The sequence below is a fragment of the Lemur catta genome, chromosome 11 (genome assembly GCF_020740605.2).
Source record: "Lemur catta isolate mLemCat1 chromosome 11, mLemCat1.pri, whole genome shotgun sequence".
Taxonomy (NCBI): Eukaryota; Metazoa; Chordata; class Mammalia; order Primates; family Lemuridae; genus Lemur; species Lemur catta.
Genome location: NC_059138.1, coordinates 21,237,747 through 21,252,218, shown reverse-complemented (window position 1 = coordinate 21,252,218; position 14,472 = coordinate 21,237,747). Strand labels below are relative to the sequence as shown.

Genomic DNA, 14,472 nt, shown 5'->3' with positions numbered 1-14,472 from the left:
GTCAGGCCATTATTGGAGGGGACCGGTCTCTAGGGGAGCTAGCAGAAATTACTGCTCCTTAATAGATGGAAACTCATTTGCTTGAAGCCCCCGCCCTCCTCTTTATTTTTCTGCATTCCCCACCTCCCTTTGCTTCTCAGCTTTGAAGTTGAAAAGAGAGGTAACTCCACCCAATGCAAGACGGCAAATTTCTGCTAAATTAACTTGGTTAAAAGAGATCCTTGGCTGAAAGCGGCTGTTCTTTTAAAATGTTTCTATTGGGATTTCACTTGAAACAATCATGGAGACAAATTCTAATTAAATGTATGTGATAAAATTATGGCCAGGGCCACTCCAATTCCCAAGAGAGGGTTTGTTGAGATGGGAGGAAGAGGAGACAATTTACTAGCTTCTGGGACCCCTGTTTCAGAGTGGGCCCCTGAGTCAGCCTGGACTGTCTACACTTTCCCTCTGAGAGTCCGTTTGCTTACACAACACCAGGGAAGGCAAGGGAGGTGGAGTGGGACTCTAGACTTCTCTGCTTCTCCAGCAGTCTTCATGACCTTGAACAGACCACTGACGGCTTCTGTAAGGCTTTCCTACATGGGGATAGATGTTCTTTACCTTACTACCCTGCACTCTTGTAGGGAGAAGGGGAAGGCTGCATAAGCAACACATGCCCCTTTTGATTTATTAGCTCTTTGGGCTGCAGTCAGAACTCACATGCCCTGGAACACTTGTGGTTGAAGAGAAAGGAAAAGTTGCCTTATTTCTCAGCTCTAGCTGTTCGAATGAAATCATGAGTGGGCACCATCTGTCTCAAAGCATTAAGCACAGATAAAGTGCTGGGGAGAAAGGCTTTCGCCTTTCTCCCCTCTCCTCCCCTCCTGGAAGGGAGCTAAGGGATTGCACTGAATTGTAGACTCTAGGGGCACTGATCACTTGGCCATTTCTGTAAACGGCGCCCTCTGGAGGTGACAGTCATGGTGGCCTTGCTGGTGCTCAGTGATACTCTTGGGGTGAGAAACAGAGATTGGAGATCTGGTTTCTGTATCAGCAGCTGTGTGATACTGGGCCAGTCACATCTCCCTCGGATTTATTTTTTTCATAAGTAAAATGAGAGGTTCAACTAGATTTCTGAATTAACTTGGAAGTTCCCTTCACTGACTCCACATCCTGGAAGCTACAAGCCACGAACCCACATTCCATCTCGGTGTCCATTGCCATCCCAAGGTCAGCCAGCCTTGTTAACACACCCGTGATGTGAAGATGCTCCCTGACATGGTACCACTAGGCAGAGTAGATGTGGGCTCCGACAAGAAGGGGGAAGGGGGATTAAGGAAAGGCACAGCTACCCAGCGGACACAATGGACTGAAACGGGAAGAGCACAGGGTAGGCCAGTGCCTTATTCTCCTTGTGTCCATACTTCTCTGTGACTTCAGAACATTTCTTCTGACACACATGCACACAGCATCCCCAGTGCTTGGAATCACTTCCCTCATGAGAGAAACAAAATGAAATGCAAACATGCTTTGAAACAGCCAGTCTTGTCCTGTCCTTCTGTGTCCCCTTTCATCATTTCTAATGGGGAAACTAGTTTTCCCTTTCCCTAGTTCCTTTAGCAGTCTCTTTCCTTAGGCTTTTCTTTTCCTCCCTCCTTTCTTATTCCAGACTCCCCCTCCCCAGCCTTAAAGAGATGAATTGGAAGAATATTCTGTCACGTCAGAAGGAAGCCATTGTCAGTTCACACAGGCAGACACTAATAGGATAAAGTATTATCCGACTTCCTTTAAGTCCAAAAATTAAGTCTTCTTGCAATAGTAATAGATTATAACTTATAACCACCGTGGCTGGCAGGCTGCAGGGACAGGCTGTTAGTATCTGTGGCCTCAGCTCCATTTCTGGGCCTATTGTGAGGGATGCACTGTGCTCTCCCCCAGCCACAGCTGCACAATCCAGGGAACTGGTACTTGGTTCCTGGCTGGAACTGCCTCCATGGAGAGCTGCCTATAACTCATTCAGTTCACCTACAGAGGGAGAAGCTATCTGAATGGTTTTAATGAACCTGGATGAGTGGGCAGGTGAAGGGAGGAAGCCAGGGCCTTGAAGACTAGGTAGGAATAGCCCGAGGCCAGGAAACCAAACTTTGCACAGGGAACAGTTAGTGCATGAAAGCTTTTCTCACTTATCCTTGCTGACTCATTGAGCAGGTAGAGTGACTTACCTAGTGACTAAATCAGCACCAGCTTAGAGATGCAAGGAAAACAGGGTTGAGAGCTTAAAGGAACTGTAAGAGAGACTACAGATTAAGGGAGTTGCCTTGAAGAGGAAATATGAGCACTGTTAGAAGGGAGAAAGCCATCATTCTTCAAAATGGAAGGATCATACAGTACTTCCCAGGTCCTGTCATGGCAGATGAATGTACTCAAATGGGGATTATGGGAAAGAAAACTTGATATGATAATTAACTGAAGGGTGTTTTTTATTAGTGGAGACACAAGAAGATGGGTGGGTATAGAAGAAAAGTGAATCAAGGGCTACTGATTTGGCATTCTGTAACTGATCTAAACTTGAGTAGTTGCTCTAGTATTGTTCCTGGGTACACAGGATGAACGAACCTGAAGGGCTAAGTGCTACTTTGGTCCCTTTAGCCCCCACACCTGGCATTAGAGTAGCCTCTCACCTCAGTGCTTCCCTACTATAGGTTCAAAACTCTTCTTAATGGGATAAGCTAGAGAAGATCACGCCATCCTCCCAAATGCTAACTTCCTTTGACAAGACAGCTTCTCCCAGGGATATCCCCACAGGCCTAGGCCTAATCTCTCTGACGCACTGCAAGGGTCCATGTGCACTGAACTCATAGTCATCATTATTTTCACTGGAAAACACAATTTATATAACATTCTTCCTCTGGAATAATACTCTTTTTGTGGACAAACAGCAAGCTGCAACCTCTTGTCTCTCCCATGGCTATGCCTTAATAGAAATGAGGGAATGGGTTCAGAGCAGATCACTGAGGGAGCCTGTCAGAGTCAGGATTAGATTACAGCCCTTTTCCTCAAGCAATGGACAGCCTCCAGCATAGGGAACAGCACTGTTGTGGGTAGGTGGTTTGGCCCGAGTACTGACAGCGAAGCTGGCATGTACCAGAGGATAAAACCTGTGATCATCCTAAAATCTAATTCTAGCCTCTCATTAGGAAATCAAAACGCATTCTTTCTTCACCTCTCTTGGAAAGTTGATCTCCCTGCTTTTCTTCTCCTCTGTTCCGTGACATGAATTTCCCCCATGCTTCCCCCATCCAGGGTCCAGCCAGCTTCTTGCTTGCTAAGACAGAAGAATCTCCTTGGCTTTTCTCCTTAACTGCATTGCAGACCCTTTGTGTATCTGCCACATAGCTCCAGTCTTCTCTCATTTGCTCAAATTATGGGGCCTTTTTTTTTTTTGCCTTTCTGTTCTCCAAGCTCTCCAATACTGCTTGGACGCTCTAACAGCCCTCTCTGTGCTACCTTCCTCCTCATACCTCCCCCTTCCCCTCCCAGTCCTGGTGACACTCTGTGGTCAGGGAGGATTTTATCATTGACCTTCTTAATAATATTGCTTTGACTGCACCCTGACAGAGAAACAGGGGTAGGTGGAGAAGACTCTAGGAAGCTTGCCTTCTTGGTAAAAGCCCGCAGTTTCCTAGGTAGATATTTCCTGTCCCAGCCTTCAGCTTGTGTACCACTTTCGGCACCTTTACTTTCTTCTGTTTTGCCACAAGAAAAAGTAATCCATTCCTGGGCTAAGACAGTACCTTAGGCCAGCTGTAGTGCCGATTTAGGGATCAGAGCACAAGGCAGGGTTTTCCCAGGAAGAAAAGTATAATCGTATTTTTCCGGTGCTTAGGCTTATAGATTACTACTATCTCTAGTGGTATCCCTAGATAATCATCCTTCCTCTCTGGAGTAACTCAATAGGCATGTTCACTCTTGGGACATATACAAGGTTCAAGAGTAGAGGGGGTGATAGGGGCTTTTCTGTTGATCTATACCTTTGCGTATACTGTCAAATAACTACCAACTATATAGCATTTGCTATATGATGTAGGGCACTATTCTAAGAGTGATATATCTGTATGTGTGTGAGGTATATATCATTTCAACTCTCACAACAGCCTGTGAAATATTGAGATAGATACTAATATTGTCTCTACTTTACAGATGAAGACACTGAGTATTTGCCCAAAGTCACACAGCTAGTAAGTGATAGAACTATGATTCAACCCAGGAAGACTGGCTCAAGAGTGTATGCTTATAAGCACTACGCTATATTGCTCTGTCTGTGTATGTGTGTGTATATATATTTCACTGATCTAGTTCCTAAAGCCCTTATCCCAGCTCCAAGAAGTAATTTACTTCATTTTAATTTAAAGCAAAGATGAAAACATTAATCCACTGCCCAAACTGTTCTTCCCCCTGCAGGGGTATAGGGTGTTTTCTGAATGGATGGAGACCAAGAGAGTTGCTTTGAGCCAAAAGCTGCCTTGCAGTTTAGCTGAGGCAGGATTTAGAAATGGCGTGAACAGTGCCTGCATTAGCCAGTGGCATGGAGTGCTGAGTGCCAGCAGAGGAGATAAAATCAGACATATGTTTGGATATAAATGTTCTGTTTCTCTCTCTCTTTTTCTTTTTAATTTTAAGCCCCTGCTGCTTTGTTTCAGTGAAATAGTGGAGCCTTAATTGTGGGCTGTGGCCCCCTGAGGTAGAAGCCTGGAAGGAGCAAGGCCCACTGAGCCCTCTCTCACACTCTACCCATTGCCACTAAAGGAAGCCAGAGACCACGGACTCTGGACTCTGGCCCTCTTGCAGGGACTCTCTGTACATTGTTCCACCCAGCAAATTGCTGGCCTCAATACATGTAAAATGGCCATGATAAAGCTAATGTCTCTAGGCCTTAGAAACTAGCTACCTTTACCTTCATTGGTAATGGGATGCAGCCGTTATGCTGAAGGGTGTTAAAAAGCCCTGGAGCAGATTATCGAAGTGACAGCTACAGCCTGGCACTTAAAGAGTTAGAGCTGGGGGGTGGAAACAGTAGAGCGGGGAGTTAAGGAGCCCCCAGTATTCTCACTGTTGAACCAAATAAGCAGAAACCACTCCACTATGGAGAACAACTCTGGTAGGTGCTTGAAGACTTCTGTCAATCCTCCACTTTGCAAAGCTTCCAAGTTTGAGGTTGGGAGGAGGCCAAGCCACCTTTCCTACTGTAAACACTCCATCTTTACCTACTTTTCCCTCTCCCCTGTAGTTGTCATCCTCTGTGGGACTCTGCAGTTTCTGTCTACCAGTGGGCCTATCAGGAAGCTGTTATGTACGATCCTGAGAATCCAACCCCTTAGTAAGCACATGTGGCCCTTGGGCCAGCTGTGGAGCCCCGGTGGTCAGAATTTTGGTCAGGCCTTCAAGGGCAGTGGAACCAGTTCTGAAGGAAATTGAACAGCTCTCAGAGGAAGAAAAGAACACAGAAATCTCTGTAGGAAGGTCTCATTTTAACTGCGTATTGGCAGGAAAAGAAATGTGTTCTTGATAGCCAGTAAGAGCCTGAGCACACTGACTTGCAAGTCAAGGGTTCTGAGTTTAGTCCTACCTCTTCCACTAACTAGTAGTGTGACCTTGGATATGTCTGTCAGTTTCTCTGAGGCTCAGTTTCCTTAACCATAAAATGTGAAGGGATTAGGCTAAATGATTTTTCACAGCCTTCAGTTCTATAATGAAAATTCTCTAACTCCATATATTCAGCAACAGTCTTTACCTCTAATGTGTTGCTGTAACTACCCCTCCGAAGCGCTACCAACCCATGTTCCATTCCCAGGTAACAAACCTTGGCCAGGCCTAAGGATTAGTCACCAACAGAGCATTAATAGCTACACTTTGGTCCTCATGGGACTCTTCTCTGAAAAACTGTCCCAAGTGCCTGCTCCAAAGGAGGATATACCCAACATTATGGCAAAGGAAGCTTACTGCTCTGAAGGCTGAAACAGTGCCCAGATCAAAGGGTAAGCCCATTGGGGAAAGGAACTACCCTTGCAGCTCCAAGGATAGTTACACCTAGAATCCATATTCTTAGTCTCCCCCAACTTTAGTACTTCCTCCACAGATTCTAAGATCTGAATATGCTCTTCCCCAGGACAAATGCATTTGTTCTTAGGACTCCTCCCCAAGATTGTTTTGGGCCCATTTCTCTACCTCTCCCCTCAGACCATTAGCCACATACCCTTAGTCATTGCAGAGTTACTGCACAATTCCTTGTCTGCCCAAATAGCTGACCCAAAAAGGGGGCGGAGGGATGTTAGGAAACTGGCTCCCCATCCTCTATTTCTGAAGCAGCAATGTCCTCCACAGTGGTTTCTGAATGCATACTCAGGAAGCTGTTTTCAACAGCCCAAATTTAAAACAGTGCTTATGGCAGTAGGAAAGGGAGTGATTTCTTGCTTTTTCAACTGGTCCTAGCCAAGTCCTACCCTTTGCTCTGCTGCAGTTTTCTTTCTTTTTATTAGGGGTATGGTGGTAAAGGAGAGGCAGAGGGAACGTATCTTTGGTGCCTAGAAACATGAGTGGCAGTTTATGTGTGTGTGCCCATGCATATGTGCTGCCACAAACACTGATACCCAGAAATGATCTCTATACCCAAGAGGATTGAGAATTGGCCCTTTCTTAGCCAACTGCTGCAAAGTGCTGCCTGCCCCTCTTTCCCTCCTCAGTGCCAGGGAGTTCACACCCACTCAGTCCTGATTCCCTGCATTAGTATAAATAATAGTGCTGAAGAAACCCAAGGTCCTGGTTCATGCATCCTCCCTGGCCATCGTTACTCCATAAGCATCAGGAGACAGACACCCACCACCAAGACATGTTTGACTATTTAGCTCCCAGAGAACAGAAGCAACATTGCCTGTGGGAAATTTAAGCCAAACTGCATTATTGCAGACCTCTTAAATCTAGATCCCCCAGGGTCCTCGGATAGAGCTGGTACTGCCTGACCAGCTTCTGCTGAGGTGGCATTTAACTTTTGGCCCGTTCCCAGGAGCTGAGGCTGACCCATTTCCCCTGCTTTTCCAGGGCATAGGGAATTTGGTTGTACCCCCAACAAAGCCAGCGACTAACACACTTAGCTGATTGAAGGTGCACTAGAATTGGGGTGCTTTTATTTAAGCTAAAGAAAGGTTGTTGACAGCTTCAGCACTTTCCCATACTTTAAAAAAAACGTAACACTTGTCTTCCCCCCCATTGTACCTCTCCCCTCCCCTCCCCCCTTTTTCTTTAAATAGAAATGACTTGGTTGATGCTCATAAGAATCTATAGGTTCAGGGTCTTATTCAATTTAACCCTTTGGGGACATTGAATTAAAAATTGAACAATATTTATTAAAATACAAAAATACACTTTTCTCACATTACAATCAGTGTTCTTTTGTTGGCAATTCCCCACCCCCCATACCACCCCCTTTCAAATCTGAGCCCCTTATTTCCTTTTAAAGCTAAAATAATAACTGAAAGAAGTTACATCAATAAATGGACCAGAGTAACACAGATCTCTGCCTTCCCCACCCTTGCCCACCCCTTCTCTTCCACCTCCTCCTGAGGTGGGCCTGGGAGAGGGAAGCTTCCCCCCAGTGTGCTCCATTCAACAGGACTCCATGCAGAACTCATTCACGTGTGCATGCGTGTCACTTGTAACTGTGGATCTCACATCTTTTTTGTGAACCATCCTGGTTGGGAAAGGCTTCATTACTTTAAATGAGCCTGTGCCCTTTTTGAAATTTCTCCTCTTTTCATGTTCTGCCTAACCCCATCACCATAACCAGTTGATATCAGCTGTAATAATCCCTAATGAATCAGCACTTAGAGTAGTCACCAAATCACAAGCATGAGAAAAGCTTCCACTCCCCCAAGCTCCCCATTCCCAGCCTCTCCTTGCTCTCCACCTTAAAACAAACAAAACCTTTTTTAAAAATCTTAAAATGCCATCTACAATCATTTGTCAGATACCAGGAACAACAGGTGGACGTGGCACAATGCAAATTTATGGCCTCCTGTGAATACATTCTCTGCTGCTGTCCTCTCTTCCCAGCCCCCCTCCCCGTTGCCGCACCCCCTTCAGGGGCCTCCTCTTTCTCCTGGGAAACCCTAAATAGACACATGCCTTGCAGAGTGGGTTAAGCCCAACTGCAGGAATCTGGTGCAATGTGCAAGCATTACACTGAGAGCTACGCCAGCTCCCTTCTTCACTCCTTCCTGAAGCACTGTGTCAGGCAAGGCACATGCATGTCCCAGTGCACAAACCCAGAGGACTTGTGCACATGGACAAAGACTCAGCCCCTATATAGGTTCATTTGAATTTTGGTGGTTTTCCTGTTTAAAATACATTTGCAAATCTATCTTCCCCTTGGCCTCTGAAGAAAAAAATTATTGCCTCTAACATTTGGCACAGTACAAATTCATGGTGCTTTTTTTTTTGTATTTTTTTAAAATAAGATAAATCTGCAAAGACAGCTCTCAGCTTAAGAAAGATGTCTGTAGAAATGGGTATTCCTGTATCCTATGAAGCAGCTTCTAAAAAATGACAGATTCAGTCTATCCCTCCTACCCCCTCAGCAGCCCACACCCTATCTCTTTAGGGATGTTTGTTGTTTTAGTTTGTTTTATCTTAGCAGTTTCAACCTTATAGCAGAAATCCCTTCTGGCAGCATGGCAAGTTGACTTGTGGCTTGTTCCCCACAACATTCCCAAGATTTCCCCTCCCCCTCCCCCTTTAAATAGAACTTACAAGTTAGAAAATAGTTTTGTTTTGATTTTTTGTTTTTAAATTTTAATATAATCTGTTTTTTTTACCAGCCCATAGATTTAATATATAAGCATATACAAGAAAAAGTCTCTCCCCACTCTGTACAAAAGTTGCTGTCTCTTTTTTTTGTGCATTCTATTGCATTTATAAGTTTTTTGGGGGAGGGGGGTCATATTTGAGTTTCCTGTACCTTGTCCTTGGTATGGGTCTGAATTATATAAGGTTCAGAGATAGTGGTGACTGTGGGGTGCAGAGAGTTCCCCAGGCTGTTTTCTGTCCAGTGGGCCCCGTGTGCTGGTTTGTAGGTGTTGTAGTTAATATGGTCATGAATTGTGGGCAGCACTACTGCCCCCTCACCTGATACACCGGATGGAGCTGCTGTTGCTGCTGCAGATGTTGCCGCTGGGATGTCTTCATCCACCTGGATAATCTCAACTGTCCGGGCGGCTGTGACTGTACTCCGCTGCTGGTGCCGCTTACGAAGTTTATAGAAGACAATCAACATGGCGGCAGCTAGCAGAGTCACTGCCACAAAGCAGCCAATGATGATCTTGGTGGTCTTCATGACTTCGTCCAGGCTGGTCTGCATCTTGTCAGTGGTGTCTGTCGCGGGTACTGCCACCTGCTTGGGCACACCGGTGGTCTGAATGAGCACCGTGGTAGAGGTGGTATATGCCGGCTGGTAACCAGTGGACGTGGTAGGAACAGGCTTGTACTTTCGCGTCGTGTCCTCAGGCGAGATCTCTGTGGTCTCCACTGTCACCGTGGTGAAGAAGCTGTAGTTGGAGGTGTTTAGCTCAGCCGTGCTCACGTTGAGATAGGCCGAGGCATTGGAGTTGCCTGCCACATTGGTCACCATGCATGTGTATATCCCAGTGTCCGAGAGCAGCACATGGGAAAAGTTCAAGGTGCCATCGTTGAGGACAGAGATCCGTGGATGGCGGGAAGCGTGGCTGAGCACTGTCCCATTGGGCAGCAACCACTTCACAGAGGACATGGGGGGAGTCCGACACTTAAGTTCCGCCATCCGACCCTCAGAAATATTGAGGTCTCGAGGTGCATCCATGATGAAGGGGGCAGAGCACTGGAAGGAGGTCTGGTCCACCTCCACCAGATAGCGGCCTCGCATGTGCATGGGAGCATGACAGCGGCCACAGCAGGTGGAATTGGTGGGTATGTACTCCCGAAGCCACCAGGCTAGCCACAGAATGTCACAATCACAGTTCCAAGGATTGTGGTGTAGGTGCAACTCCACCAGGTACCTCAATGGGGTAAAGAGGTCATGGGGCAAAGAAGAGAGATTATTGTGGGCCAAATTGAGTTCCACAAGTGAGGCCAGCCCATCAAAAGCATTCCGCTCAATCAGGCTGACCTGTGAGTTCATGACCCACAGCTTCTTGAGGGAGCTTAGGCCATGGAAAGAGCCAGGCCTGATCTCAGGGAAGTGGTTCCCTGACATCTCCAGCTCCTCCAGCCCCACCAGGGGGGTGAGATTGGGCATATCTTTAATGTTGCACATGCCCAAGTTCAGGTACTTGAGGTTGAACAGCCCCTCAAAGGCCCCCTCAGAGATATACTCCAGCTTCTTAAGCTCCCCCAAGTCCAGGCGCATAAGGGAGGGCACTCGGTTGAAGGCGTAAGAAGGGATGCTTTCTATGGGGTTGTTGCGAAGCCAGAGCTCCCGCAGCTTGGACAGGTACTCAAAGGCCCCACTGGGGATGACTGTCAGCCAGTTGTCAAACAGCTCCAGGGTGTTGAGGCTGGCCAGGCCATTGAAGGCCCCCACCTCTATCTGCCGGATGGAGTTCCTGCCCAGCTGCAGGACCTCCAGGTGGTGGAGGTGTCGGAAGGTGTCGGCCTGGATCATCTGGATGTTGTTTTCCATGAGGTTGAGGTACCGGGTGTTGGAGGGAATACCCTGTGGGACCTCCGAGAGGCCCCGGCGGGTGCACACCACCTTGCTGAACTGGTTACTGCACGAGCAGACGGAGGGGCAGTTCTGGGGCCCGGCTGAGGCGGCAGCAGCGATGGCTGCACACAGAATCCACACTTGCGCTGTGAGGTAGACTACCGGGAGCAGGATGGCATTCCAGGTGTGGTGGTGCACAGTTACCTGCCACAAGAGCTTCATGGTGTGGCACGTTCATAATTCACCATCGCCTGGGATTTTGGCTCGGAAAGGAGAACCAGCCCTACCCCGGCTTAAGTGAGCTAGGAGCTCCTCTTTCCATCTGGAGAAGGAGGTGGGGAGGGGGCGATTAGAGAGACGGAGCAGATCGGCCGAAAAAAAAAAAAAAAGCCTGCCAAACTAAAGAGCGGCCCCTCATCTCCCAGCACCCCCCTCAAGGCAAGCCCTCCGAAAGCTACGACTTTCTCACCCACACTGCAACCATCCCCACCCAATTCGCTGTCACCTACCTTGGAAGGAAGGCAGGAAAGAACTGGCGTGGTGTCCTTAAGCTTTCTCCACGGGAGCTGGGCACCTCGATCCCATTCTGACTTCTTAGTTTTAATTAACAAAAGGGGGAAGAAGTGGGGGTGGGGAGGGCAGAGGGGAGGGGAGGGGAGGGGTGGGGGAGACAAAATGGCTTCTAGTAAATCCGGAGCAGGAGACGGCGAAGCCGCGGAGTTGAGGCGCGCCAGGGAGAGCCAAGGCCCGGCCGGCTATGCAGGTGCATGCCCCCCCCTGCGCCCGAGGAGCGGCGCCACCAGCGCTTCCCAGCTTTGTCCTTGGACCCTGGCACCGGCTCGCTCCAGCCACGGGGGAAGGCGCTTCATTGCCAAAGTGTGCCTCCGGCGCCCCCAGCCCACTCCCTGGGCCCCGCCGGAGTGGGGTGCGGGGGCGCCCCGAAGCCGCCCAGGCCGCGCTCGTTCGCTCGGTGCTGCGCTCTCCTCTCCCGGCGTCGGCCGCTCCGGGCCGGCGGCAGCTGATTGCAGTCGTGTGCTCGCGGGGCTGCGAGAGTTAAGAGGAGGTGTTCGCGGGGCCTTCGCCCTCCCCAGACACACACCCCCTTTCTCCTGGCCTCTTCTCGGAAGGGTTAAAAAGACAAAAACTGGGCTTAGTTCTCCAGTCCGCCGTCTGCTGGCTCGAGGAGCGGTAATCCGTCCGTCCCCCTGAGGGTCCGCGGCGTGGTGGCTGCGCTGGGACCAGGTCCGCTAGCCGGAGGAGCGCGCAGTGCCAGCGGTCGCGCCTGCACCGCAGGCCCCTTCAGGGAGTCCGGGGGCGGGCGCGGGTCCGGCGGCGGCGGCGGCGGCGGCCGCAGCCCCCGGCGGCGCGCAACCACCCGTCTCCGCCCGCCGCTGCCCGGCCCCCGGCGCGCCGCCGGCTCCGGCTTTGTGCGGAGCGAGCGAGTTCGCGGCTTCGGCTCCTGGCGCCTTCAGTGGCTGCGCTGCCCGCGGACTGCTGCAGCGGCGTGAGCAGCGGGGGTCGCGGCTGCAGGAAACGCTCCGGAGCCCGGGAACATGGTCCCTGCTGGCTAGTGGCGGCGGCAGCAGCGGGGCCCTTGCGCTCCGCGCCCACCGTCTCCTCCTCGCGCCGGGCTCGCGGTGTTGCAGGCAGCAGCCACGCAGACTGCTCTCTCATCCTTTTGTCCTTCAGTCAGAACGTGAATGTACTGCTGACGCATACTGTTCTGGGGAGAAGATTAGCGTGATGCAGTGCTCTTATGTATTAACACAGCTCCCCCTCCGCCGCCTGCCCTCGAGGGGTTAACGCCAGCGCCTTCCAGCGCTGCGCCGGCCCGCGCCCGCCGCGCAGCCCCGCGCCTCCGTCCGCCCGTCCGCCTCCCTTCCTCCTTCCTCCTCCTTCCTTCCTCCCTCTCTCCCCCACCCCCCTCCCCCCTCCCCGGCCGCTTCCTCCCCGCCCCCTTGAGACGAGGGGAGCGGGCCCCGGCGAGCAAGCTGGAGTGAGCGTCAAGTGAAGGGCCGCGCGCAAGTCGCAGGCGTTCGCAGCTATTTTGGTCCGGTCGGAGGGAGCCGCCGGGTGGCCGCTGATAGGCTGGAGCGAGCGCGGCGCTGCCGCAGGAGAGGCCGCGCCGGCCCCCGCCCTCGGCCCGCACCCAGTTGCCCGGCACCGTCTGGCCCCGGGGAGGTGGGCTCAGGGGCCGGCGGGCCGGAGACGCGGCGTTCCGCGGCGGGGCTGCTGCAGTTGGTCGGCCTCCCGCCCGGACCGCGTCATCCTCACCCCCACCGAATGCTGACGGGGCGCCTCACCGCACCGCCCGGGCAGCGGACTCGTACTGGGAGTTCGTAGCTGCATGGTGGGGGCTCGGGGGGGCTCGGGAGCGGGCGCCGGGGCTGTTTGGAGCCGGAGGACTGGGAATGGGGCTTCGCTGCTGCACTGATGCCTGCCCTGCCTGCCCCGCCTGCCCCCGTCCCTTGCTCGTTTTCTTGCCCCTCCTGGGCTCTTCCTAGGGCTGTAAATGATAGTTTCCTTAATGGGGGTTGCGGGGGCGGGAAACAGTGCAAGGAAAGACCAAGTGCGAGGAGCGTGGGGGAATGACAACCTGGGACAAGATCGAGGCCGGTAGGAACCCAGAGCCCACAGCACAACCACTTCATTCATGGAGCTACAGCGGTGGTTTCTCACTCTTTTCAGCCCTGCTTCGCGTCTTGCCTCTCCCCTGTCCCCTGCACCGGGAGAATGATGGCGGGGCAGGGGGATAAGCCGCTTGCTCTGTGCGCTTCACCAGCCCCTCTCTTACTGGGAATTCCTGAGAAGACTAAAGTAGCAGCCCAGGGTAGCAGTTTACTGGAAAGGAAGTTCTTCCTCCTATTTCTGATTAGAGAAGACTCCGGGGCCTTTGACAGACTAGTGGAGAATAGGACCAAGTCAGCCTTTTGCAACCCCAGAAAAAGACTGCCCCTTTCTCTGCCGAGTGGGGGTGATACAATCAGTGTCTAAGCCCTGAGAAGCAGGTCCAGTAGAATATGGCATGATTTAATATCCCTTCCTTGTAGGAACTGCCTCCAGACTCCTCACTCCCCACCCCTTCCTTGTGTGATTTCTGACAAGCTCACTTGTTAAAAACTCATCACCTGCACGTGGGCTGTTACCTAAGAACAAGGAGGTCCTGGATTTCTCAGCTCTCTGGTTTCCAACACACCCACATCTCAGTAGTGTCTGTTGGCTAGTAACCTGAATCTCCTTAAAGATACCATTGAATTCCTGAAGTCCTGGAAACAGTTCCTTTGTAGTAGGGAGGTTGGATTCCCCATTCTTTACCAAGACCTTTCAATTTGCATTTGTGGTCACATAATAACATTAATAGTTAATATGTATTGGACTCTTACTCTGTGTGTACCACTGTTAATCTTCCCAGCAACCCTATTATCTGTTTTATATGGGTCAAATATGTTGCCTAGGGTCACTAGTAAAGTGTTAGTGGATTTGAACCCTGGCAGACCTCAGATGTCAAAGAACTTGGATATGAAAATGATTTCCCAAAAGAATTCTCCCAGTGGGATGAGAACTCAGGTTTCATTCATCTACTTCATTAGTCATTTATTGGGATATTTATCTACTATGTGCTGTCCACCATACTAAAAGAACTTGGATCTGTTCTTGTTCAATCTTTATTTACCCAGTGAAGTAATTGCCACACTTGTCTCCATTTTACAGATGAAGGCACTTAGCTCAGGCAGGCAAATAACTTACTCAAGTTCATACAC

General features: G+C 50.4%; 2 protein-coding genes across 4 annotated transcripts in view; one reads left to right on the top strand and one right to left on the bottom strand.

The window, feature by feature from the left end:
- Positions 1 to 11,451, bottom strand: part of LRRC4 (leucine rich repeat containing 4) — a 30,234-nt gene extending 18,783 nt beyond the window's left edge. For 2 of the 3 annotated variants that reach the window (XM_045564684.1, XM_045564683.1), the window contains exons 1-2: positions 11,221 to 11,337; positions 9,160 to 11,033 (exon numbers count right to left, since the gene is read on the bottom strand). In XM_045564684.1, coding sequence (XP_045420640.1) covers positions 9,160 to 10,933 — 1,774 coding nt within the window. In that variant the 5' untranslated portion in view covers positions 10,934 to 11,033; positions 11,221 to 11,337. Of the gene's footprint in view, positions 1 to 7,361; positions 11,034 to 11,220 lie in introns of those variants that run through there. The other variant, XM_045564682.1, reaches the window with a different exon arrangement.
- The window catches only part of SND1 (staphylococcal nuclease and tudor domain containing 1), a 416,716-nt gene that overhangs the window by 344,653 nt on the left and 57,591 nt on the right, over positions 1 to 14,472 (top strand). The gene's annotated exons all lie outside the window — the stretch shown is intronic.